Source organism: Mesocricetus auratus, unplaced genomic scaffold (assembly GCF_017639785.1).
Source record: "Mesocricetus auratus isolate SY011 unplaced genomic scaffold, BCM_Maur_2.0 Super-Scaffold_100022, whole genome shotgun sequence".
NCBI lineage: Eukaryota > Metazoa > Chordata > Mammalia > Rodentia > Cricetidae > Mesocricetus > Mesocricetus auratus.
Window position 1 is genome coordinate 22,746,071 of NW_024429203.1, and position 27,264 is coordinate 22,773,334.

The window sequence follows — 27,264 nt, forward strand, 5'->3', positions numbered from 1 at the left end:
AGGTTGAGAACCACTGTCCTAAACAGAACAACTCTGGGTGAGTTAACAGAAGGATTATTACTTTGGGCACAAGCCTAAAGTAATTTTTCTATTTATTAGAAAAATCTCTTTTGGCGCACACCTTTAATCCCAGCATTTGGGAGGTAGAAGCAGGAGGATCTCTGTGAGTTCGAGGCCAGCCTGGCCTACAAAATGAGTGCCACGACTGTTACACAGAGAAACCCTGTCTCAGGAAGAAAGAAAGAAAGAAAGAAAGAAAGAAAGAAAGAAAGAAAGAAAGGAGGAAAGAAAGAAAATCTCTCTGTGTGTTTTGTTTTTCGAAACAGGGTCTCTCTGTGTGTAGCTCTGGCTGTTCTGGAATTCTCTCTGTAGACCAGACTGGGCTCAAACACAGAGATCAGCTTTGTAGGGAAAAGGGTCCACCCAAAAAAACACACACTGAGCAGAACCAAAGAAACACACTTTGGCCCTGCAACCAGAACCAAAGAAGTGTACCCTGACCCTGAAACCAGTGCCAAAGAAACACACTTTGTCCCTGGAATCAGAGCCAGTAAAAGAAACACACTTTGGCCCTGAAACCAGAGCCAAATCTGACCCTAACCCTGTGCAGAAAACTAACCAATCCCTGAGCAGAGCTCTAGCCAATCTGAGCTCAGCATTGAAATCTGACCAATCCCCACCCTGGAAAGCTCCACCCCCCCCCAAAGAGTTCCCATATAAGCCCTGTGTCTGTTCAGCTTGTGTGCTGCCCAGCTGTCCCCTGCCGCTGTGGTAGAGGGCAATCACTCTCCTGGATTCTTCCCTTCCAATAAATCTCTTTAATGAGATTTGGGTGAGACCTTCTTTTGCTGGAGCAGAGACGAGCCTGGGTAGAGCAGAGCAGAGCGGGACTGTAACACTTTTCTCTGGGGTAAACCTTCCCCTGGTGAACTGAATTTGTTACACTCTTTGGGGGGAATGGAGCTGAAGTGTAACAACTTTGCCAGGAAGCCCTCTCCTCCAGGAGCAGAGTTGATATGCTGGGGAAGCCTTTCCCTGAAGCAAGGCTGTAAGCTGCTATGCTTACTGTGACCTGTGGTGCTCTGTGACTCCCAAATGCCAGAGTACCTTTCCATTTAAGCTGTAACACTCAGTATTCTTTGGCTCCTGAGTGCCAGAATCCATCCCTGTCCATCACATCTGATCTGTCGAGATGCTTACAAGCTTGTCTCTAGGATTAAAGACATGTGCCACCACGGCCTGGCTGAAAATCAGATCTCTGAACATGGTTTCTGTTCACCACGAAGTTCTCTTAATCGCCCTGAGATCAACTCCCTCTGCTAAGGGCACCTAGTTCTCGTTCAGATCAACCCAGACAGCCTGGGTCAGCTCGGATGCCCCACCCCTGCTGGCTGTCACATACAATCTGCTTGCCATCCACCGTGTTGAGCCTCTCTGCCCTCCCTGACAGAGGTCTTGGCAATTTGATCCCCAATAAAATTGTACCTGTTCAGGGAGCAATCTAGGTCAGAGGTTTCTCTGCGCCATCACCCACACTGGTAAAAGCACTTGCTGTGTGAAAGCCTCTGGGTGACTTGAGCCCAACCCCCAGTGGAAAGAGAGAGCAGATTCCACAGATACATGCATGGGCATACCCTCGGGCATACATTCCGAGGCCAGAGGAGGGTGCTGGGTGTCTGGTACTTCCCGCCTCACTTTGTCCTGTTTTGACTGGGTTCTCTGGTCAGTGAGTGGGTTCCAGGGATCTCTCTATCTCCAATCACTGGGTACTTCGATTACAGGCGTATTCAGCCACACCGAGCTTTCTATGGTGCTGGAGATTCAACCTCGGGTCTCTTTCCTAGCACACACAGTAAGTTCTCTGGGCCATCTCCCCAGGCCTATTCAGGCTGCGGAGTTAGACAGGTGTGGCCCCTGGAGCTCACACTAGAACTTTACATTCGTGCCCATAATCAAGCCTAGCAGACATGCCACACTGCTGTGGTTGCAATTAAACAGCCAGTTAGAGCCTATCACATGACTCAGCCGGGGAAAGGTGCCTGCTGCTGAGTCTAAGGGCTCCACCCCCAGGGACCCACACAGAAGGAAGGAATTGGCTCTCCCAAAAGTTGTCCTCTGACTCCTGTGTGTGAACTGTGGCTCACCTTTGCTCATACACGTGCGCTGGTGCACACGCACACACCACACCACAAGAGAGGTAAATGTAATCTAAGCACTAACAACACAGCGAAGCAGCCAACTTTCCACAGCCAGAAGCCAGGGAAGCCTTGTCAGAGCTGGCAGAGTCCCTGAAGGCCATTCCTGTTTGCCGGGGAACAGACCCTTCCCTCTGCCTGAGGTGAGGCCTACTACTCCAAAGCCAGTTTGGGGGCTTTTGTTTGTTTTGGGGGCTTTGTTTGTTTTTTTTCCAAGAAGAGGTTTCTCCATGTAACAGCTCTAGCTGTCCTTGAACTCATTCTGTAGACCAAACTGGCCTCAAACTAACAGAGTGCTGGAGTTAAAGGTGTGGGCCCAGCCCAAAGTCACTTTCAATGAGCCACAGCCCTTGACCCAAGAATCCCAACTGTAGGCAATGACAAAGACTCAGCTAACGTGGTGGAGGAGATTGAAGTTACTTTTCAGTATGATGGAGGGGGGAGCCAGCTCTGAAGAAAACTGCATGCCTAGAGACCCTGTCCTTGCAGAACTGGTAACAGGAAATGCTATGGCAAGACTGAAGCCTTCAGGGCTCCTGAAGCAGCCAGAAGTGTCTACACTGGTGGGAGCCAGCTTTTCTTCTACTCACTAAGAGAAAACCCAGCAGGACAAGAGCCAGGCTTTCTCGGGGGTTAGGGTTAGGGGACTGGATGAGACCAAGAGAGTGTCTAATTCAGGAGGCTGTTCTGTGTGCTCCTTCATCTCCTCCACAAACATTCAGGAAGATATAGGTTAAGCTGGTAGTGGTGGCAGCGGTGAACCATCTCTTTAATCTCAGCACTTCAGAGGCAGAGGCAGCTGGATCATTGTGAGTTCGAAGCCAGCCTGGTCTACCCAGTTAGTTCCAGGACAGTTAAAGCTACACAAAGAAACCCTGTCTCAATAATCAAAAACAAATGAACAAAAAAGATATACGTTACTTGCCAAGATTTTTTAGATTTGAAGGTTTTCTTTTTAATTTATTTAACTTAATTTAAAATTTTAAGATTATTTTTATTACATATACACTGTTCTGACTGCATGTCAGAAGAGGGTGCCAGGTGTCATTATAGATGGTTCTGAGCCATCATGTGGTTGTTGGGAATTGAACTCAGGACCTTTGGAAGAGCAGTCAGTGTTCCTAACCTCTGAGACATCTCTCCAGCCCCTTAATTTTATTTTTAAATTATACAAATTAAGGTTAGGGTGTATCTCAGTGGTAGAGCATGGCATGGGCAAAGCCTGTGTGTGTGAGCCGTGTGTGTGTGTGTGTGTGTGTGTGTGTGTGTGTGTGTGTGTGTAAATTATTTACAGGGCCTCAAAGTCAAAACCACATTAAAATGGAGCTGGGGATAGCTCAGTGGTAGAGCACTTGCTGGCATGTACAAGGCCTGACTCAGTCACCTGCACTGGGTGGGGGGAAACTATATGAAAAGGCAGATTCTGAAGCAAGCTTGTTGGGTCATACCTGCAATCCCAGCGCTCGGGACGCTGAGGCAGAAAAATCAACATGGACTTGAGGCCAGCCTGGTGTAAGGAGCATGTAACCAGACAGGCAGAAGCCTGAGGGGAAGGAGGTTAGGAAAGGGAACACAGGCTCGTTACCACGCTGCTAGAGATAAAAATGAAGGAGAGTGTGCAGAATGTGATAAGCAAGGTGTTTGCTGAGAAGCAGAGCCCATCCTGAGGGTCTGAAGGACATGCCCTGACTGGAACTCTCTTCAGCCTGAGAAGCCAACCCTCTAAACCAAGAGCTGCGGCCCCGACCCAGACATCAAGACCTGGAGGACTGGCTGCTTGAATCCAGAGGACAGGCACCCCGGTTGTGAGCCCAGTGGCTATGGTCCCTAGGACTTTGCTTCTGCTTGTGTGTATTGCTCTGATGTAAGTGTGAAGTAAATACATATACTCATAGCCAACTTGCTGAGTCTGTCATCTTTGCTCCCGGGTCAAAGCCCCACAGGCTCGTGACATCTGGTGTCTCAAACACAGAAAAATAAAGAAAAAGGTGCGTTCACTGAGGGCTTGCTCACTACTCCTGTCCTCTCCACTCAGGTCCCCCTTCCAGGATCATGCAAGGGTTAGAGGGTACACGCAAGATTCGAAAGAGCTCAGGAGAGAATGACGTCACCTGTCCCTTCACAGCTGCACTCAGCCCATCGAGGAGCTGTCACGAGCAAGGCCCACTCTCCCAAGCTGAATTAATGCATAAGAAGTTATGGGTGAGGGCTAGAGAGACGGCTCAGTGGTTAAGAGCACTGGCTGCTCTTCCAGAGGACCCGGGTTCAATTCCCAGCACCCACGTGGCAGCTCACAACTGTCTGTAACTCTAGTTCCAGGAGATCCGACACTGTCACACAGATATGCACGCAAGCAAAAATACCAATAAAATAAGCAATTTTAAAAAGAAAGTTGCGATGGCGGGCACATCCATGGGATAGTGCAGGCTTCCATCCCCTTGTGACTTTTGCGATGGATGAGTGTGAAGAGGGCATCGGGCAGCAGAACAACACTGAGGCAACAGAAGGCTTGGAACAAAGCCAATAGCAGCTAGTCACAGAAAAGCTCACACAAAGGACCTGTTTCACTGTGTCATGAAGTTGGGGCTAGTGGGATGGCTCAGTGGTTAAGAACTGGTTCTATTCCCAGCCCCCACTCGACAGCTCACAGCCTTTGGGGAACTCCAGTTCTAGGGATTCTATGCTCTCCTCTGGCCTCCAAAGGATACAGCACATGTGTAGTGCCCAGACATACATAAAGGCAAAACACTCATACATATTGAATGTATACAACTAAAATTTGTTTTAAAACAGATCATCTGCATTTCCATGAGTTTTTAAAAGATGTATTTATTTTTATTTATGGACATAGGTCCTTTGTCTGAATGTGCATGCCTGGAACCCAGGGAAGTCAGAAGAGAGATTTGATTCCCTGGGACTGGAGCTACAGTTGTCACATCACAACTACCATGTGGGTTCTGGGAACTGAACCCAGGTCTTTTGAAAATGCAGCAAAAGCTCTTAACCACTGAGTCATCTCTCAAGACTCCTCAAGTTTTTAGATAAAATTTTATAATAATAAAACAAGAATTGTCTGGATACATGTTAATTCCTCTGTCAACCAGGCAGAACCATTAACGCTAACATTCGTTATGGAAATAACAGGGTCCTGGCCCAGAGAAGTATTCCTATTGCTGGGACTGGAGGTCCTAGGACCAATTTAGAACTTTTTTTACATTTTATGTGTCTGAGTGTTTCCCTGCATGATGTCGTTTTACCACATGCATGCAATTCCCAAGGCAGCCAGAAGAGGGCATCAGATCCCATGGGCCTGGAGCTACAATTGGCTGTGAAGTAGCCCTTTGTGGGTTCAAGAAATGGAACTTGGGGTCCTCTGGAAGAGGAGCCAATACTTTTAACTGCTGCGCCACCTCATCAGCCCCTCTACAACTTCTTTATGCCCCGAAAAACAGGGAGAAAGCTGGGAGTGGTGTTGCACACCTCTAATCTAAGCGTATGGGAAGTAGAGGGAGAGGACCAGGGACCAGAGATTCTAGGACAGCCTGGGCTACATAAAATCCTGTGCCAAAAAACCAAGAGCAAAACAAAAAATTTGAAAGTGGTATTCCCCTTGAATTCAAGGCAATCCTGCCTCAGCATCCCACTGTATGCTTGACTGAGGAGATGGTCTTTATGCCAACCCGGATCTGAGGAAAATGATGTAAACTATCTTAAAACTCTCATTTTCAAAATGGCAAGAAAGGGCCTTGGAGGCTTTCTAAATATGATGGATGAAAATCCGTGCTGAATAGTCTTGCACCTGGGGAAGAATGTGGGCTTTCTTTGTGTGCCTTGTTTTAAAGACAGGCCCAATTTTGCAAACAAAAGAGGTTGGTAGGATGGGGAGGGTCATCTATGTCTTATTGTGTTTTTGTTTCTGGAGACAGGGTTTCTCTGTGTAGCCAGGGCTGTCCTGGCGCTCACTCTGTAGAGCAGGCTGGCCTCTGGGTGAAAAGATTAGAGGAAGGGAGGCTAGGAAGGCCACAGCTCTGTTTAAGATGTGTCATGTCAAACCCTATCAGGAGGAAGCTGAACCGTTTTCCCTCAGGGCAGGCAGTTTGTGGCTGGCTGCGTATTCCCTGGCCTGCCTGAGGATTAGCTGAACACCACCATAAACTCATGTTCTCGGTCCTTCTACGTGGTGTCTAGTCTCGGAACCCGTGTCCTCGAAACATGAAGTCACTTCGTACAAAAGCCACGAGGTCTGTGGTTGTGGGGGAGAGAAGTACTTGGATGACCCTGCCGTCCCTTAGGGGTTCCAGAGGTACAAGTCACTGCCAGCTACCATGATCGCCAGTACGCCCAGATAGGAAACGACTCTCTAAGTTGTACTTTTTTCTAGAGCCAACAATCTGAGAAGAAAGGGTTAACGTCCTAGAGAGCAAGCCAGGTGATCAGGATGCCCTTTGCCCCAGCACTGGAGAGACAGAGGCAAGCAGATCGCTGTGGATTTGAAGCCATCCTGGTCTGCATAGCAAGTTCCAGGCCAGCCTGGGCTAAATAGTAAAGTCCTGTCTCAAAAAAAAAAAAATCCTGGGGGATGGGGGCAGGGGACGGGAAGAGAGGAGGGAGGGAAAACTGTGGTAGGTACGTAAAATAAATGAGAAAATGTTTAAATAAGAGAAAAGAAAAGCCGGGCGTTGGTGGCGCATGCCTTTAATCCCAGCACTCGGGAGGCAGAGGCAGGCGGATCTCTGTGAGTTCGAGACCAGCCTGGACTACCAAGCAAGTTCTAGGACAGCCTCCAAAGCCACAGAGAAACCCTGTCTCGAAAAACCAAAAAAAAAAAAAAAAAAAAAAAAAGAGAGAGAGAAAAGAAAAAAAAGTCCTAGAGATTTGCCTTCCCTCGAATCTCCAGCTAGCAAATGCTAGAGGGCACGAGAACAAATTCAGTCACCCCATGGTCTAGTCTTCCTGCTCCAGGTCAGGTGCCAGCTGATCTCTGAGGCTGGAAGTGTTGACAGTTCTCATCCTGCTTTCCCCTGTGCACCTGGGATTGCGGGCACCCAAGGGGGCTGAGGCTGGCATTCCTTCTATGGCACCTTCACCTGGCCTGGGGTTAGCTCAGGGCTTAACAGGCAAATCACTGGTTGAGCCATTTGCAAAGTGTACCTGCAGATGCTGTTCCACAATGGGAAGTATGAATGTGCCCTAAAGGATATGAAAGTGGCCCCATCTGTCCTCTTGTCCCCTCTCAGAAGCACTCACTCTGGAGCTTGAGGCAGGAATTTTGGTGCCAGCCTGGGTTATACACATACATGTGTATACACAAAAAATAAAAATGTGCGGTTTTTTCCTTTTTAAAACGTACTTTCGGATTTTTAATTGCATTTTCCTTTTGAGAGAGGGTCTCACTGTGTATCCCTGGCTGGCCTGGCACTAAGGATCTTCATGGCCTAGCCTCCTGAATGTTGGGATTACTGGTTCCTCACTCTGCCTGGAAATATATGCAAATTTTAAGAGAAGTATGTATTGATGCCATAAACTGTTCCTCAGACATTGTTGAAAATACCAATTGTTGAGTACTTATGTTTTACTTTATTTTGTCTTTGTGACAGGGTCTCCCTCTGTAACCCAGACTGACTTCAAACTTGAGACAATCCTCCTGCCTTAGCCTCCCAAGTAAGTACTTCTGATAGGGTATTGATGCCTCTACCCAGTAAGCCATTTTGCTAGCCCTCAAAAAAAATCTTAGTGGGATGAGGTGGCGCACACCTTTGATCCCAGCACTTGGGGAGGCAGAGGCAGGTGGGTCTCAATGAGTTTGAGACCAGTCTGATCTACAGAGCAAGTTCCAGGACAGCTAGGACTGTTACACAGAGAAACCCTGTCTCAAAAAATCTAAACAAAACAAGACAAAATCTTGTTCGAGACTACAGAGCGACTTCTAAGACAGCCAGGACTACACAAAGAGACCCTGTCTTGAAATGCCACCACCAGTCCCCAATCTTAAACGTGGCTTTGTGGCACTCAGGAGATGGACGCTGGAGACAGTAGGGTTCAAGGTTACCCTTGGCTACATGAGAAGTTTAACACCCTGTCTCAACAATAAATGGCACCTATAAGAAAACCATATGCTAGGCCAGGCATGGTGGCTCAAGCTTGTAATCCTAGAATTTAGGAGGCCAGGCCAGAAGCATCTTCAGGGACTACAGATCAAGTTCCAGGTGAGTATAGGCTACCGAAAAAGAGCCTCTCTCAAAACACACAGAGAGAAAGAAAAAAAAAGGCAAGGAAGGAAGAAAAGAGGAGAGGAGAAGACAGGAAAATAAAAGGTGGAGGGAGAAGGGAGGGAATCTGTGTCCTGTACATGACTGTGGTATTTGACAGGGCCTCAGAGTCCCCTCCATGGAGCAGTGCAATTCTTTAAGGCCTCGGCCAAGGGTTGTGGCCTCCTCTATTTGGATGTGGGAAGTAGAAGACACTGCCAAGAAAAACTCAGTCCCATGTAGGGGACAAACGGCTAAAATAAGGCCACACCCTATATGCTGTTAGAGACTGCCTCCCTAGGGGGGAAAATTAGGTATTTCCAGTCTCCACCATCTAAGGGAGACAAGGGACTTTGAAAGGAAACGGGATCTTGGAAAGCAAGGCCTTCTTTGGTTCCGGCCCTCTGGGGCCTGAACTTATTTAATGGATTTAAAGTAGTTTGGGATTGTTGCCTTCCTGAAAACCATGGTGCATACCCTGCTGCTGTTAATAATTTATCACAATTTACAAATCGTCTGTAATCCAGCCTCGTCCTCAGTAGCCTCCCTCCTCCCTCGCAGGATGTGGAGGGCCCACAGCGCCTTGTACAGAGCGTGTCTCCCCACCCTCTAGACACAGCATGCCCCACATCTAATTACCTGGTACCCCAAAGCTCGACCCTCAGAATGAGGCTAGGTGGCACTCTTCCAGGAAGCTGCTCGACACACACAGCTGTCACCAGCAGCTGTTCCATGTGTTTGTTTGCGTCCCAGTGCTCGGCTCGTTTTATTATAACGGCTCATGTACTTTCCTACCTCATCATGAATCCACACTTCCCAAATACAGGGACTTTGTCTTTGCGGTCACCCTGATGGACGCCATTCCAAAGACACAGGTGTTAGAACAGAAAGAGAAGGAAGGGTGCCGCCACGCTCTCTCCTTACCTGGAACCTTCTCTGTCACATCGTTTTGCCTCAACGCTTTGTCATCGCTGAGGATAAAATGGAATCAGACACAGGAAGCCTGCCTTTCTGGAACTGAAATCCTGCAATTCCAGGCCTGAATCATCACACCTACTCGGTAAAACGAGGGAACAATACAATTGATAGACACCAGGGGGCGCACTTGTGCTAAGAAGACATCAAGAAACCAGTATAAAGTCAAATTCCCATTTCATCACATTATTCTGCCATTGCTCAAAAGCCAGCAGTGGCTTCCCATTGCCTAACTTATCTTGAAATCCAAGATGTTTCCCCATAACCTAGTCCTGCCTCATCTGAATGTATCCTCTACCCTGATGAATTTCTAGTTAGCCCTGTAATACTCTCTTTACTGAATACTACCTGTTCACCAAGGCTTGGTAGTATAGCCCAAAATTTCTGGTGAGGTTAACATATAGTGGGAATGAATATAGGCCTGATATGAAAATAAAACCACAAGGTAGGTCACCAAGACAGATTCTCACCTGCCTTCTTGTCTGATAGCTCTGCCTGGAAACTTTGTAACAGAGTCCCTGACCTTAGCAGACCCTAGACCTTAACACAACTGACTCCATGGTGGAAGTACCATTCTAGCTGTAAAACTCAGCGTGTAGACAGCACCACCTGCCATAAATAAGAACAGTGACCCAATCCATCAAAGCCCGTAGTTCTGGGCAAGTCTACATGTACTGCCTGTTGGCTTCGGTAGCTCTGCTTCTGCTAACTGTTCTTGTTAACCGAACATGATTTTTGTGCTTAAAAGCTCACCCTGAGAAAGGCTTGGGACTACACTGGGTGTTCAGGATCCCAGTGCAGCCACCAGCTGGCTAACTGAAGACTTTCCATTGGCTTAACCCACGCGTGACCAGTGTTCTTTGGTGACTACCCCAAGACAAACTTGCTACACAGAACTACAGCTGGCACGCAATGTGGCCTGCTCCCTGCTCCTCTCTCCCTCCCTCTTCCCTCCCTCTCCCCTCCCCCCTCCCTCCCTCCCTCTCTCCCCCTCCCTCCCTCCCTCTCTCTCTCTCAGATGTTTGTTGGTTTGTTTCGTCGGTTGATGGTTTTTAAGACAAGGGTCTCACTATGTCTGACCAGCCTCCAACTCAGAGACCCACATGCATCTGCCTCCCAAGTTCTGGGATTAAAGACAGCTGTATACCACCATGCCAGGTCATTTTGGTTTTGAGCCAGGTTTTCATGTAGCCTAGGGTAAAATCGAAACCCTGATCTTTCTGCCTCTGCCTCCCAAGTGCTGAGGGATTACAAGCATGTGTAATCCTGCCTGGCTTCCTGGCCCCCTTCCCTCTCTTTGTTGGTGCCATTTCCCCTGCCTGGAATGGCCAGCCCTTTTTTTTTTTTTTTTTTTGAGACAGCATCTTGTTATATAGACTAGGCTGCCTTCCAACTTGCAGCAACACAGCACAGCAATCCTTCTGTTTCTGGGTCTCAAGTACTGGGATGGCGGATGCACACCACCACACCCCCACACCCCACCGAGCTTGCTCCCTTCTGCGGCTGATCTTTCACGGGCACCTCCAGGTTTCCAGAAAGCTTTCCTGGCTGGCAGAGGCTGAGGACAAGGCTCTGACACTCCCTTTCCAACTTCTTGTCCCACCCTTTCAGTCCCACAGGGTCTCCTCACTGCTGCGGCTCAGAGGTCTAGCAGTTATAGATAAACCTCCTTCGGCGAAGTCCTCGCTGCTTGCTGGGAATGTAGCTCATTGGCAGAGTGCTTGCCCAGCATGCACGGAATCCTGAGTTTGATCCACAGCATTGTATCAAACAGGCAAGGTGGCACATGCCTATAATACCAGGGTATCAGAGCTGGAAGACCACAAGTTCATGTTACCCTTGCTGTTTGAGACAGGGACTTGAAATCTTGCCCAGGCTAGCCTCAATCCCCCATCTCAGTCTCCCAAGTACCAGGAATGCATATGCCACCCAGGGCATAGTTTCCTCTGGAAGCTTTCTTTCTTCTTTTTTTTTCAGAGACAGGGTTTCTCTCTGTAGTTCTTGCTATTCTGGAACTCTGTCTGTAGACCAGGATGGCCCCTGCCTCTGCCTCCGGAGTGCTGGGATTAAATGTATGTGCCATCACTGCCTGGCTAAAGTTATTATTATTATTTGGAGGTGGGTGTTTTGAGACAGGGTTTCTCTGTATTGTTTTGGAGGCTGTCCTGGAACTTGCTCTGTAGACCAGGCTGGCCTCGAATGATCCGCCTGCCTCCACCTCCCGAGTGCTGGGATTAAAGGCGTAGGCCACCCCAGTCTATTTTTTTTTTAAGTTAAGGCCTCACTATGTAAATACAGGCTGTCCTCAAACTCAGAATCCTCCTATCTCCATTTCCTAAATGCTGGGACTACAAGCCTATTCAAGCAAGCGCGCAATCACCTTTTACCATTTTCTGTTGTAAAGATCAAGATAGACACGGTCACCACGGTGGCCTGTAAGTCAAAGTCCTAAACTGTAAAGTCCCATGTCAATAGAGGCAGCGTTTTTCTTCCCTCAGAGCCCTGTCTTCTCTCCTTGTTGAGGTTAGCAGCTGAACATGTAGGAAGCTGGTCTCGAGGCCACCAGTTCCTTCAAGTGAGACCTCACTGCTTCCAGGGGTGCAGGCAGGCACACGCAGGGAAGGCGGCATCTTCTAAGCGAGTTTGGATCCAAATCTCTAACTTTTGGAGTTCCCTTGATGGCCCAAGTCATCAGGGTTTGTAGTCTGGAAAGACAGCAGGTCGACCTTAACTATCTCCTTTCTTCTCAAGTCTGCTACTTAGGATCCCAGTGCAGTCCTGTCCCTGTCTGGAAGCTGACAGAAAGCCTTAAGGAGGGTGTACCCCTGTCCTTCCGAGAACACAGTGGCCAGTAGACCCAGAACGTGATACATCCTGATTTCTCTTAAGCCCCCTAACAGAGGACCAGCAGCTGGTCTTTGCCTCCGGGACAACGCAAAGTCAAACTCCCTCTGGGGACATTCCTCCCCCTGGGTGGTGGCATTTGGGAGAGCGGATGTAGGGGTAGGTGTAAACTCCCAGCATCCGGCCTGGGCCCGGGTATCCTTTTCCCCCACATCTATGCTGGGGACAGGGAAGTGGGTTACGGTGTGAACCCCAGAGGCCGCGGAAAAAGGACTCCACAGGCGAACAGACTTGCTCCGCGTGGAGCTGCAGGGTGCTCGCCACCGGGATCCGGGTGCATGGGCAGAATCCTCGGCCCTGGACCCTAGGGTACTGCCACACCGCACCTCCGTACTCCCCCGAGATCTGCCCCCCCCTTCCCAGAGGGGTGACCGGACCGACTGAATCACTGCCGAGGGCCGCGCTGGGAAAGACTCTGAGACCGGATTCGGGGTTTCCGGAGAGTCCCATGGTCCCCCTCCCAACTCGACCGAGCCGCCTGAGCATTTTTGGTAATGTTTGGGTTGGTGAGTACGGCCGGATGCCCCGCCTTCCCCTCGGCATCCCCTGGGCAGGACCGCGGAGCGCCCAGCTGCTGCAGTGCCTTCCCGCCTCGGCTGCGTGGTGAGAGTGAACCTAGGTGCTGCGAAGCGGCCAGGTAGACTGTTTCACGAGGACAGACCCCTAGGGTCAGAGGCGACAAGAGGGTCAGTCTATGGTCTAAGCATTCACGAGGGCTGGGAGCAAGGATGGAAGGCCATTGACCTCTGTCAACAAACCCCATCCACTACTGCCTTGTTGGTTTTAAGGGTTCCCAGTCTCTAGGGAGTATCCTAATTCGTTCACGCCACCACTCCCCCCCCCAACGCTACCGCAAGGAAGGGGCCAAGAGAAGAGGCCCAAAGCTCCCGGGGGAGCCTTGGAATGTTGGGATCCTGGGAACAGACCCAGCGGTCCATGGGAAAGCCAGGCGGTGGGGATCCCACCATCCAGCCCCCTCCCCAGGATGAGCCGCCGGATGTTGCAGACCCCAGCTCCCCAACAGCGGGGTTTATGCCTGTGGAAGTCCCCACCCTAGCCTTAGTCCGGAGCAACCCTAAGGTTCAGTAGGCCAGCTGTGACGCCGACGCCCCTCCTCCACCCTGTTCCAACATAATCCTCCCCTTTGTGTCACTCAGCCCCCCTCCTCTGGCTCCCCCTTCTCCGACCCCTGCACAATAGAGCCTTTGCCGCCTCCAGGGTGGAGATGAACTCACGGTTTTTCCAAGTTTAAAAATAGCTCCTCCCACCCCCCCCAGAAAGTCACCCTCCCCCTTTCCCATGTCACTGTTAGCGTGCACCCCAAAACAGCCTGCACCTCCTTCCTCCTGTCCTGGGTCAGGTGCTAAGGACATGAGTGAGACTTCGTGTCCGGCCTGAGTAGAGACTGCTTCCCTCCATTCAATTTCTTCCCCCACATCTTCCACCCACCCGCTAGTATCCGGTTTCCTGGCTTGATGATGTCCTCCACAGCAATTGACCCCCACCTCAACCCACCCTGGGTTTCACTCTGTGGTGCCCTCCCAGAGCAGATCCCCCTACTCTGCAAAGTCTCCTGCTACCCCTCCTGGATTCTGTTTTCTGGCCAGGCCAGGGAGGGGGTTCCCCAGCCTCTATAGATGCCAAGATTGCTGCCCACCCCCAATCTCCTCATCGCAGCTGCAAGCAGTCTTTATCCGTTTCCTTCCTCCGCCCAGCCCACCCTTCCCAGCAAGGAGGTGGGGCATCCTTGTCTTATTACCTCCAACTCTACTTACTTTCCCAACTTTTCTTACTTTTTCAACTGCTTAATTTTCTGTATCTCTTCCCCACTTTAACAAGGAATGGAAAGCCCCGACCACAAGGGAGATTGTAACTGACGATGGGGACCGCGACCCCATGCGACCCCATGCAGCCTCGGTGTGTCCTGTTCTATGCTCACACGTCTGTGGCTCTCACTCCTGGTTTACCGGAAGTCCTGAAGATGTGGGGGCTGTTCTCTGGTGTCCCCCATGAGCTGAAGCCCTACATCCACCCCCACTAAGCTCTCTGCACTCCCTCCTGGCTCACAGATCTCTGAGTCCTCTCCAGGGTCCTGACCCGTCGTCTTTGGTTTGGAATTTCAAAATGCCCCCTTCATAAGAACCATTACTAATCTTTGTGTCCCCTGATCTTTCCATACCAGCCTGAGGCTACTGGCGGCAGCTTCTTCTCCTCTTTCTTCTTCTCCTCCTTCTCTTTCATTTAAAGATTTTTTTTAAATCTTTAAAAATATCTTATTGGGCTCATTTTGATAAAACTAGGTACTTGTAAGGCAAGATAGGTGTTGAGTAAATGTCTTGTGGGGTGGAGATGGGGTGTGCTCTCCCAGTGTTGTCCGAATCACTCTTGAACTCAGGCTCTGAGTCTGGGAGTAGCTGACTACAGCTCAGGCATCTGCCAGCCATGAGACGCTGTCTACCTGGCACATAAATGACCTGGTTTCAGGGGTTTGTTCTTTTTGTTTTTCCTAATAAGCTAGCAGCTGCTGGCATCGGGGTCACCTGAGAACCAAAGTTCTCAGGACCTGCCAGACATCGGATAGAGGTCATCCTTTGTGGCCCCAAAACTGACAGCAAGCAGAAAGGGCTTTGTGCCCTGCAGGCAGACAGGATGGAAGTGCAGGCACACCCCAGCTAGGCACTGAGATTCCACCATAGGCTTCCGTCCTTAGGTGAGTGCAGAATCCAGGAGAAGGAACGTCTGGCCCTGTATGGTCTTCAGAGCTCTTCTTTGCAAATTATGACACCAATGGGTGTCTTCAAACCCCTCACAGTAAATGAGACACAGAAACAATGGTGAGAGTCCTGGGCCACTAATCTCTCAGAGCCTACGTTACTACCAAGTCTGGCCTCAGGGGCCAGACTTCTTAAAGTACAGTCTGTTTGTTTGCGTTGGTCACGTACACCCGGGAGGGATGGGAGGGACGGGATGTCACCCTGGGCTCTAATCTTATTTCCCTTTCACTGCAGAAATGACTCCTTCAACCCCCACCTGGCATCAATCGAAGAGGAAGTATTCAGAATCGACTGTCCTTGGTGGTTAGCTGGCTTTGTTTCCAGGCTGCCAGAAAAGAAAATGATAAGTTAATGGTGTTAAATGAAGAAGTAGGGTGTGTGTGTTGGGGGGGGAGAGGGTGCAGCTCTTGGCCTGCCTAGTCAAACGACATCCTTTAACCATTTCTGCAGGGAAATGTGCTTATCTTCCTATTTTGCTCTGGGCCAGGGACCAGTGCCCATCACTTCACTCTGGAGGGTAGAGGAGGCAGGACCCTTATTCTCTCCCCTCAAGGGCCTAAGCCAGCAGCCTGGCAGGCTCAGCACGGCTCTGGCTGGAGACTAATGGACTGGGGGGGGGGGTGACGGGCGACTCTGAAAGATGAGGTTGATGTGGTTTGCCAGTCATCTCTGAGTCATCAGAAAGCAACCCAGAGCATCCTCTCAGGTCACCTGGCCATCTCTGGTGCTTGCTGCCTGACCCTCCTCTCTCAGGCAGCAGTGGAAAGGCTGCCGTGCAGGGGGCAGACCACTACCCTAAATCCAGACCCCTCTGACTCTCCCAGCTGAAGAGTGTGAAACCCTTCCCGAAGCTATGGTCTTGGGGTCTTTTTTGAGTCTTAGTTCTAGAGTCCAGACGACCCAGGGAGATGTTGGGGTTTGGAAAGAGGAGAATAGCGTTCCTGGCCTCTTGCTGTGTGAGAGACTGTGATCAGGATTTGCCGCTGATGCATATGGCTCTGACTCCTCAGCCACTGAGCCAGGACCAGCAGTGTGAGAGAACTGAGGGATGGGTACGGGGGTGGTGGGGCGGGACACACACACACACACACACACACACACACACACACACACACACACACACGATGACAGCTTTCAAACATTAGGGGGAGCAATAGGTTTCTGGGGGTCAAGCCGGGCACTTCCACATCCATTAATACTAACCTTTCCTCATTCGGGAAACTGAGCTGGAGACCAGGAAGGCATGAGGAGCGTTGGAACAGAATTATCTGGGCCTGGGTGTGGACCACGGGCTTGTGAATTCAGACCCCTTCCTTCCTTCTCTAGTGTAAGAGGGACTTGCAGGAACTTGAATATGAAAGAACGACCTAAAAGGCACCGTTTCCAATTCCCCTACCCCTCTGACGGCACCTCTAGGTCTGTGGGACCTGGCACAGTTCTTCCCCAGGATTGCCAGACAGCGGAGACTCTGGGGCAGTGCCAAGCCGGCAGTCGCCGCAGTGAAGCAGTCATTCCAGAAGGCGATCAGGGCCAGCTCCATGCCTCCAAAGCAGGGTAGAGGAACCTTATTGGGAGGCTCCCATTGGGGAAACCGCTCTCCTGTTTCTCTGCTCTAGGGTCCCTGGGGCTACACCCGTTGATAGTAGCCAAATCCCAGTGAGTGCTGCTACTGCGTCCAGAACAGCTCTAAGGCGACCGGGCCAGCTTCTTCTGCTGCCTTGGTCAGTCATTTGAGCCTCAAGACACCTGTCATTGCTCCCTCAACCTTTCTAAGCCAGGAGGCTGGGAAGCAGGAGTTGGCTTCCAGGCCAGGACCGGGGCTCAGCTCCCAGTCCGCGCGCCGGGGCCCGCCCCCTAGGGCGCGGGGAGGGGCCGGGGGGCTGCGCGGGGCGGGGCGGGGCCGGGCGGCGCCCGGGGTCCCCTCCCCCGCCCCCTGACGTCAGTCCGGACAGCCGCGAGCTCCTCACTTAGCTCTCTCCATCCGTCGGGGAAGCATGGGTCTTCCAAGGCTGGTCTGCGCCTTCTTGTTCGCTGCCTGCTGCTGTTGTCGCCGCGCCACGGGTGAGTTTTGTGTGTGTGTATGGGGGGCGGGGGACGAACCGACCCGCGTCCCGCAGGGCCCAGGCGTTGGGAGTGGGGGATGTCTTCGACGGGGCCGGAGTGTGCCGGAAATCAGAGCTGGCAGCAAGGCAGAGGCCAGGGCACTGCACCCAGGCTGGCGCTTCTAGTCAGAGTCCCCGATTCCCAGGCGCTCCGCGTGCGTGCAAGTTCTTTGCAGCAGGTTTGCAGCCTATAGATTATTCTGGTAACGGACCGAGCCACGAGGCTGCCGCGGCAAGCGGGAAGGGGTGGGGCCGAGCCTCTGCAGGACTGTGGGGCCGGCCTCCCGCAGGTGCTTACTCTGGGTGCGGGCGGCTGGAGCCGGGACAGAAGCGCGGCTGGGGCGCATCCCCAACCCGTGCATCCCGCGCCCGCCTGTTGCTGGAAAAAGCTGTTTCCCTTGTTGGAGGGGGGCGCCGATCCCTCCCCCTCCGTCTGGGCTTCACGCCAGTTTGGAGGTGAGCGAGGGAGGAGGGACGGTGGCTTCTGCTCGGGCTGGGCGTTGGCAAGGGCAGTAGCGGGTGGTGTGGGTCGCCTCGCGCCTCCCGGTTTGATTTCCATCACAGCACAGACGACGAATGAAGTTCTACAATAGAAACGACTTAGGTTAGGGAATAGAGTCTGATGGAGAGCGCCTTAGCCTCGGAGCTTTTCCTTGAGCCATCTCCTGGGTTCGGGCTTCCCTTGCACGGCCTGCAGCAGTGTTGTGTGTTATTCTTGGCTTCTTATCCCGTCCCAGCCACTAGTCGGGCTGGGGAAGGGGAGGACTGGGCATTACCCACTTCGCTGGCCTCTTGCCCAGTGCCAGCCTCGTCCCTGGGGTACTGGTCTAGTGCCTCCCAGGCTGACCTTATATCTGGGGAAAGGGCTAAGCCAGCTAGGCAGCCGCAGCACAGCAAACCTAGCCTCACTCTGCCCTGTTCTTCTGGCTCTCAGAAAACAGCCAGAGATCCAAGGTTCCTGCTCTTGGCTGAAGACCACCCCACCTGCCCTCCTGTCTGGAAGCCACACAATCCAGGCTTCCCAGTGCCCAGTCAGATTGTGTCCAGTGACATCACCTTCTCAAAGGGCTGGCAGCATGCTGGCAGCACTGATGTCGCTCCTGCCTGCTCTTTGGTCCTTGACTTCACCCCTGGGGGAGATTCCTACCCCTCTGTACTTGGATAGGGTCTTCTGATTGTGTTGCAATGTTCCTTGACATGCTGCCTTGGGAGTATGAGTTGTAGCCTCTGGCCAGAGTTGCCCCACTGTGTCTTCTGGTGGATCTGGGGGGCAGAGGGTAGGATAGTGACGTCTTCGCAGGGAGGTGGGGACACAAAGGGGCCTGTTGTGCCCCAGCCTGGCACATGCCTTGCATTCTCATAGTCTGAGCTCATCAGGACTAGGAAGGGGCCCAGGAGCAAAGGGGCCTTCCTCTTGGCCCAGAGCCCATGTTCCCCTTATCTGTGTCCCCACAAGTTTCTCTTAAGAGATACAGTCTATGTTCCAGTCCATATCCACTGGGAGAGGTCTGGCCCAGGTTGGGGGGTGGGCATGGTGAAGTAAAGGGTAAAGAGGACAGTGCCCTCCCCAGACCCTTAGAGTAGAACAGCTGCAGTGAACCATGCGAGAAGGGACAGGACAGCCTGGAGCAACTGGGGCTGACAAAGCTGCCTGATGCTCCCCCCCTTCCCCAGGTGTGCCAGGAGAGGGGAAACAGCCTGCACCCACTCCAGATGTGGTGGAGGTGGAAGTGGGCGGAACGGCCCTTCTGAAGTGTGGCCCCTCGCTTCCCTCTGCCAACTTCAGCCATGTGGACTGGTTTTTGGTGAGTGCTTGGGCTTTGGAGGACAGCAGTTGGTGGGGAGCCCTGCCCCTCGGGTAGGTAGCTCATCTCTGTGTTCCTTGCTCTCAGATTCACAAGGAGAGGCAGATACCCATTTTCCATGTGCGCCAGGGCCAGGGTCAGAATGAACCCGGGGAATACGAGCACCGTCTTAGCCTCCATGAGGGCTCAGGGGATACTCTGGCCCTGAGTCAGGTCACTCCCCATGATGAGCGAGTGTTCCTGTGTAAGAGCAAGCGGCCACGGCTCCAGGATCACTACATTGAGCTTCAAGTCTACAGTGAGTGCCCACTCCTTCCTGCCTTCAGGGTTGTGTGGACCATGTAAAGATGGGTTTCCATGTCTCTGTGCATTTCCCTTCTGTTGTAGAAGCTCCAGAAGAGCCAACCATCCAGGCCAATGCCGTGGGCATCCACGTGGACAGGCAAGAGCTTAGGGAGGTGAGATATCATAGGTCAGGTGATGGTGAGCAGGGGCTAAGCTGGGTAGAGAGGGTTGTCAGAAGCAAGGAGACTCCCATCCTATCCTCTTTAGGTTGCTACCTGTGTGGGGAGGAATGGGTACCCCATTCCTCGAGTCATCTGGTACAAGAATGGTCGGCCCCTGCAAGAGGAGGAGAACCGTGAGTAGTCCCTTACTGTGTAGGCCATTTAGCCTGCGTTTTTAGAAATTTTACTGAAACAAACCAAAATAACATGCAGATCATGTTGGATAATTCAGACTGTGGGCTGGAGAGGTAGCTCAGTTAAGAGCACTGGTTGAGCCGGGCGTTGGTGGCGCACGCCTTTAATCCCAGCACTTGGGAGGCAGAGGCAGGCGGATCTCTGTGAGTTCGAGGCCAGCCTGGTCTACAAAGTGAGTTCCAGGACAGCCTCCAAAGCCACAGAGAAACCCTGTCTCGAAAAGCCAAAAAAAAAAAAAAAAGAGCACTGGTTGTTCTTGCAAAGGACTTAGGTCTGTTTCTAGTACTCACAGGGACAGCTCACAACTGTCCACAACTCCAGTTCAGGGGATCCGATGCCTTCTTTTGACCTCCAAGGGCAGCAGACATGCCTGTGGGACATGTGTGCATATTCAGGCAAAATAGTCATACACATAGAAAGTCGTTCCAAAGAAAGTTTTTACTTTTTATTTACTTATATTTTGTGTATGAGTATCTCTAAATGTATACCTGGGGCATCAGATCCTATTGTAGATTGTTGTGAGTGACAATATGGTTGCTGGAACTCTTAACTCAGTCAGTGCTCATAACCCCTGAGCCATCTCTTCAGCCCCCACATTTTTAAAGGAAAAAATTAGGCTATAAAAAAGCTAGGAACGCCTTTCTGGTGGACCCCCCGCCCCAGCAGTGGCCTCTGCTGTCAACTAGTACGTTTCTCTCACCCCCTTCTGTCACAAACACGCTTGTTGCGGAGTGGAAGTCTAGGCGTGGTGTTTTAAGACAGGAACACATGCAATTCAGGCTGGCTTTTAACTGCTCATCCTCTGCCTGTCACCCAAGTGCTGGGATTCCATGCATGTACCACCTCTCCTGGCTCAAGGCTTATGTTTTGTATTGGTTTGGTTTGATTTTTCAAGACAGGGTCCTCTGTGTAATAGTCCTGGCTATCCTGGAACTCAATTTGTAGACCAGGCTGGCCTTGAACTTTACAGAGATCTGCTTGCTTCTGCTTGTATTTTTTACTGTCTCAACCAGGGGTGATTTTGCAAACATACCAGTCTGGGGTATCCTTTGCAGTATTGGGAGGCATTAGGAGTTGTCACAAACACAGAGGCTGCTATTGGCATCTGGTAGGTAGAGGTCAAAAATATAGCTCAGCATCCTACAATATACAAGGTGGCCCCACCACAATGAATTAATTCTGGTCCAAAGCCTCAATAGTACTGAGCTTGAGGAGCCCTGACCTTAGTGACGATTCGGGCACACCTCCTTTTTGTAACGTCTCCAGGTCTGTTCAGACACTCCTGTGTTTGCCTCCTGTTGGCTCACTGAATGTGATGTGGTTATTAGCATTCTCCTGTTGGCACTCAGCGTCTCAATTTTTCATCACTCTGTTCTTCTGTTTTGGACTCTGAGGATTGAACCTAAGGTCTTACACATGTTAAGAACACGCTCTACCGCTAAGCCTTTTGCCTAACTCCATTTTCCTTTGTCTCTGGGGCGATCCTGGCACATACACTTGCATATGTGCTAAGGTGTAAATGTCTTTTTAGGGTAGTTAGCAAGCAATAATGGTTGAAGGGTCACCGATTTGTATTTGACCATGGGCCTATCCCTTAGATTTCTCCCTGCTAATCCCCAGGAGAAGCTGGGGTGGGGGAGTGCTGAGGCCAAGCCTTGTTCCCTCCTGCCCAGGTGTTCACATTCAGTCATCACAGATTGTGGAGTCCAGTGGCTTGTACACCTTGCAGAGTGTTCTGAACGCACAGCTAGTTAAGGAGGACAAAGATGCCCAGTTTTACTGTGAACTCAGCTACCGGCTGCCCAGTGGGAACCGCATGAAGGAATCTAGGGAGGTCACAGTCCCTGTTTTCTGTGAGTGTTGACCTGCTCCCCTGGTTTTGGGGGTGGGCCTGGTGGGAACTTCTGCTAGTCCCTCTGCATGGAACTCAGGGCCAGTTTTTGGGCTGAGAGTCTTCCCCTTTGCCCACACAGACCCTGCAGAAAAAGTGTGGGTGGAGGTAGAGCCCATGGGACTGCTGAAGGAAGGGGATCATGTGAAAATCAGATGTCTGACTGACGGCAACCCTCAGCCACACTTCACCATCAACAAGCAGGTTTGGAGGCCTCCATCCTGGGTGCATGGACGGGGTGCAGAAGGGAACAGGCAATGAGGCAGACAGCAGCTGGAGGGTGGTTAGCTCACCCTTACCCTTTTGTACTCTCCAGAACTCCAGAACTGGGGAGATGGAGGAGGAGACCACCGATGAGAATGGCATCCTATTCTTGGAGCCTGCACAGAAGCAGCATAGTGGGCTCTACCAGTGTCAGAGCTTGGACTTGGAAACTATGACCACACTGTCAAGTGACCCTCAGGAGCTGCTAGTCAACTGTGAGGCATTAGGATAGGGTTCAGCCTAAGGCAAGAGGGAGCCGGCTGTCCTGCCCAGGCTGACACTTTTGCTGTACCTCCAGATGTGTCTGATGTTCAAGTGAACCCAGCCGCCCCTGAAGCACAGGAAGGCGGTAGCCTTACCCTGACCTGTGAGGCAGAGAGCAACCAGGATCTTGAGTTCGAGTGGCTGAGAGACAAGGTACCCAGCTGGGACTGTGGGTGAGAGCTTGCTCCTTCTCAGACCCCTCTGACCCATCTCTCACCCCTAGACAGGCCAGCTGCTGGGAAAGGGACCTGTCCTCCAGCTAAACAACTTGAAACAGGAAGCAGGGGGACGGTATCTCTGCGTGGCATCTGTTCCTAATGTTCCTGGCTTGAACCACACACAGCCGGTCAGCGTGGGCATTTTTGGTGAGGCCGTTTGTACAGTCACCTGAGTTGGGTAGTGTTGAGCTGTTGGGGGTCAAAAAAGTCAGTTGGCACCCAGAGAGCCATGGTGGGAAGTAGGAGGAGGTTTTTGGGGGTCTAACCCTTCCCTCCCTCAAGGGTCACCGTGGATGGCATCCAAGGAGAGGAAGGTGTGGGTGCAAGAGAATGCGCTGCTGAATCTGTCTTGTGAGGCTTCAGGACATCCGCGGCCCACCATCTCCTGGAATGTCAATGGCACGGTGAGAAGGCTTCATTTAGCTTCCCCGTTCTTTTAACCCGGCCTAGGCTTTGAGGCCATGGCCGGAGGTCCTCCCACTTGAGTTGTCCATTTACTTTTAGGCAACTGAATGGAACCCAGATCCACAGACAATAGTGAGCACCCTGAATGTCCTTGTGACCCCAGAGCTGCTGGAGACAGGTGCAGAATGTACAGCCACCAACTCCCTGGGCTCAAATACCACCATCCTGGTCCTAAAGCTGGGTGAGAGCCGTCTCCCTACAGAGGATGGCAGGGCATGCCCAGGCACGGGCATTAACCTGTGCTTCTACTAACCCCCTCCCTCTGCCTCCTAGTCACTTTAACCACCCTCACACCCGACTTCAGCCAAACCACTGGCTTCAGTACCTCCACAGTGAGCCCTCACACCAGAGCCAACAGCACCTCCACAGGTAAGCCAGGCCTGGCAAAGCCAGGGTGCCCATTCTGCCCCGTCGAGAAACGTGACCACCCATCTGTCACCCTGGGCAGGATAGGGTGGGGCAGCAACAGCAGTGCAGCAGCCTGGAGCAGGGAGTGACCAGAAGTGTTTTTGCCTGACAGAGAAAAAGCTGCCACAGCCGGAAAGCAAAGGTGTGGTCATTGTGGCTGTGATCGCGTGCGTCTCGGTCCTTGCTGTACTCGGTGCTACCCTCTATTTCTTCTACAAGAAGGGCAAACTGCCATGTGGACGCTCAGGAAAACAAGAGATGTAAGTCAAACTCATGGTCCTCATTTTCGGCTGCCCAGCTCGCTGCCTCATAAGGGACCTCCCCTGCCTACCCAGTGCCCACTTAGCCCTCGAGAGCAGAAATTGGACCTTTTTTTACTGCCCACTGCCCAACTTCCATCAACCACACGTCCCTGAATTGTCCCTTCCTGAGCTGGCCCCAAAGCACCAGAGTCCATAGAGTATCCATCCCCTTCCCTTGCCCCCCAGTTGCCAACCTCTCACCTCCCTCCTCCCAGCACGATGCCCCCGCCTCGTAAGAGTGACTTTGTAGTTGAAGTTAAGTCAGATAAGCTCCCAGAAGAGATGGCTCTCCTACAGGGCAGCAGCGGTGACAAGAGGGCTCCAGGAGACCAGGTAGGAGGCAGTTCCCAAGGCCAGGGTCTGACCCCCCTTTTCAGGAATTGGGAGCAGGGGGCTAATGGTTCATGTTCCTGAACACTAACTCTTTCTGTCCTTCCTCCTTGGTTGGAGATGGGGAGCGGGCCCATCCCGCCTTCTCATATTTCTGACAATGACAGCAGAGCCACCCCACCTTCTGCTAGAAGTGTAGCCCCTGTCCCCACTGCAGAGACTTAGTTGGGGGACTTCTACCTTTTCTTGTCACCTTCCCCTCATTTCTGCTGCTTGTCTCAAGGCTGCTGCAAATTCATCAGCTCTGCTTCAGCCTCTTTTTGGTGCTCATGCTGTGAACCCTGCTGGCTCTTCATGTTCTGGTTACTTCTCTCTACCCATTTTCAGGGAGAGAAATACATCGATCTGAGGAATTAGCTGAGTCACCAGTGTTCCAGCTCCCTGCTCAGACTTCACCTCAAGCGAAAACCTCCAGATGGACAGCAGGGAAGACCCCCACTCAGGTCCCCGACAGACCAGGCCCAGAGGGCCAAGAGCTAGAACAAGAGCCATTTGGAGGATCTCATTCAGCCATGGAACTGGTTTTAGACACCAAGTCCTCTGTCCCCCACTGAGTGATGCTTATCCCAAGTGACTGGGCCTCAGTCTCCCAGGAGTAGGGAGGGTTTTGATTATTTTTCTCTCCCAAATGGATTTTTTTCCTCACACAGCCAGTGGTTACTAATCCATCTCCTGCTGTCAGCTGAGTGGCTTGCCCCTCCGAGCAGGTGTTCTCCCCTCACAGGCTGTCTTCATGCTGACAGTATCATGTGATACAGGACACTGTTCACACTGGTCCTTGAGACAACCCCCAAAGTCCAGAGGCAGCTGCTTCTGTACCTTCCTGCCTGCTGCTCTTTCTGGATCTTTTGGGATGTTTCTCCTTTGGACAGAAGTCAGGGACTGGTGGTAATCCTTCAGACACATCCCTGAGTAAAGAAGCCATGCTGTTCTGTCTGTCTGTCTTGGAGTGAAGGCTACTAAGCCTGTTCTTCCTGCATTCTCTCAGTGGATAATGGGAGTCTGAAAGGGGAGAGGTGGGACAGAGAGGACGTCTACTGTTCATGGGGATTAAGCTTACAGGTGTGTTAGTACCACATTTCTACATGTGAGCTTATGGGCTTAGAAGAGAGTCCGAGTGGGAGAATGGTACTTAGAGATGAAACCTTGGCCTGGCAAGAGCTTTTGGGGTATGTGTGCATCTGTGAGTGTGTGTGTATACATACATAATACATATATATATATATATATATGGTTTTGTCTGTAAATTTGCAAATTGTTTCCTTTTATATATTATGTGTTAGAAAAATAAAAGTGTTAATTGTCCCAAAAACATGATGTCGCTTTCCATTCATCATGGATGACAGACACGGAGCTTCCAGAATCCCACGTGTCCTCACAGAAAGAACAGGCTCCCAGAGGCTGTTCCTTTACCTCTAGAGCATCCAGAGCGGAGTAGCCTACTAAATACCAACGGGCAGCTATGTTCTCTCCTTACCCCTACCGCCTGTACCACTGCCACCGTCTCGAAGAAGCTACCCTGTGTATTATCCCCCAGCCTCAGATGAGCCAGAACTCAAGTGTGCTACAACAAAAGAAATTTTATTTAAAAATATTTTTTTACAGACATGGGTGCTTGAAAAAGCTCTTTAGTTAACTGTATGGAAATGAAAAAAATTAATAAATAACATTAGTATAACAGACCTCTAATTAGTATAACAGACCTCTACACATAAGTACACTGGCAAAACAACATGGACTTGGGAGATCGAGTCTTAAAGCTCCGCTACTCTGCAGGAGTATTTACCTTTATAGAGTGATTAAATACTGCTAATAGAAATCTTTTTATATTAATGACATTTAAAAAATAGTCCACAAGAATCTCAACTAAGTGTGTTTTGTTTTCTTAACACTGATATACAAATTGGGACTCTATTCTGGGGAAAATATCAAGTTCTCTCTTGCCCCACCCAAGTCAAGAATTTTAAAATCTTGAATGAGGAGGGCTTTAAAAAGAACTGTTTCTATCCCCCACTCTTTGTTAGCTACAGGCAGGGGAGAAACGGGAAAAGGGAGGGTAAGAAAACTTGTGGTTGAAACCTATGACAGTATGAGTGACAGGCTTCTGGGTTCCACTGCCCTTCCCTAGGTGCAAGCAGACCCTCTGGAGGGTACCAGCCACTTAATGCTTTAAGGTTGAAGCCTTCAAATGAAAGGAAAGCCAAGTCTGAGGAGAGGCAGGAGGTTGAAGCTGGCTCAAGATCCAGCAAAATGAAAAGACAACAAATGAACCATCTCTCCTTCCCAGGAGAGTAACCCTCCAGCCCCACTGGGCAGGACACTGTTAGCAGGAGGCTGTGTGAGGGCAGCAGAACACTAACCACTGCCTGGAACCAACTAATGGATGCCAGGATAAAATGCTGCTCTTTTCCAATGAAGCCTCATTGCAGAGAAAGGAGACTACAGGCACCTATGTGCCATCTCCCCAGCCAGATATCCTTGTCTCCAAGACTCTAGGGTTAAAGATATTCAAGGTAGAGGAGCTCAGACTCTGGTATTTCCATATTAAGTCCTAAAATGCAGCCTGGGATACAGCGCTGCCTTAGAAAGGCACAAAACATTTGGCTTTTTTTTTTTCAGTGTGCTAAAAATTGTTTTGTTTTGAATAAAGGAAAAAGATATATAAGGTTAAAAATCCCAAGTCACCACAGCCAGAAAGCAGATGTAGGAGGTCCCTCATAGCTGCCATGCCCAGCATGTCTCAGCAGAGGTCACGTTTCCCACTTAAGAACACTGACAAGGAGGTCAGGAGGCAGGGGCTTCTCTCATGTGCACTGCAGGGAGGGTTCACTAGCCCAGAGAGCAGAGGAGAGGCTGAGAGACAGCTCTGACCATTTCAAGGCAGCCAAAACACGGTCACCCTCTCCACTACGAGGCGAGGTAGTGGGGAAAGAGCAACACAGGCCGGACACTCCGCACTTCCAGGCCTATGTGGGAGTCAGCGTGAGCCTGAGGAGCTGTACACAGCATCCACTGAGCAATCCCCTTCTCTGGCCTCCATTCTGTTTTAGAGGGCAGGAAAATTGGACATAATGTGGAAGTTTGCCTCTCACATTCAGTTGTGGGACTAAATCAGGCCTGCAGGGCCAGGTGATCACAACTCTTGGCTGATTTGATATGTTTAGCTGCCAGATCAGTAGATCTGAGGCTGGCACTCAGCCTGGGCTCTGTACAACACAAGGAGTGGTCAGCCACATTTTTCTCAAGCACTAAAACAGGGAAGAGGCTCTAAGCAGCTGTTGGTCGGCAACTGGCCCTTCCCCATGGTGCTCTTCATCAGGCATAAAACAATGTACAGGGCCCTCCCTGTCCCCATTTC

General features: G+C 51.0%; 1 protein-coding gene and 1 long non-coding RNA gene across 3 annotated transcripts; one reads left to right on the forward strand and one right to left on the reverse strand.

The window, feature by feature from the left end:
• Positions 1–15,157: 15,157 nt before the first annotated feature.
• Positions 15,158–16,938, reverse strand: LOC121133503. The gene is made up of 2 exons (XR_005870362.1): positions 16,300–16,938; positions 15,158–15,421 (listed from the first exon to the last, which is right to left on the reverse strand). It is a non-coding gene; the product is annotated as an uncharacterized LOC121133503 (long non-coding RNA).
• A 71-nt stretch (positions 16,939–17,009) lies between these two features.
• On the forward strand, positions 17,010–25,218 carry Mcam (melanoma cell adhesion molecule). 2 transcript variants are annotated; one of them, XM_005069419.4, is made up of 16 exons: positions 17,010–17,157; positions 18,873–19,003; positions 19,091–19,301; positions 19,391–19,461; positions 19,556–19,643; positions 21,378–21,557; positions 21,678–21,799; positions 21,912–22,074; positions 22,158–22,276; positions 22,347–22,488; positions 22,624–22,745; positions 22,846–22,987; positions 23,080–23,175; positions 23,327–23,474; positions 23,732–23,849; positions 24,234–25,218. In XM_005069419.4, exons 1-16 carry the CDS (start codon positions 17,091–17,093, stop codon positions 24,261–24,263), a joined length of 1,950 nt encoding a protein of 649 aa, XP_005069476.1. In that variant the 5' UTR covers positions 17,010–17,090; the 3' UTR covers positions 24,264–25,218. The 2 variants fall into 2 exon arrangements, with proteins under 2 accessions (XP_005069476.1, XP_012968223.1); XM_013112769.3 differs by lacking the exon at positions 23,732–23,849.
• The last annotated feature ends 2,046 nt before the right edge of the window (positions 25,219–27,264 follow it).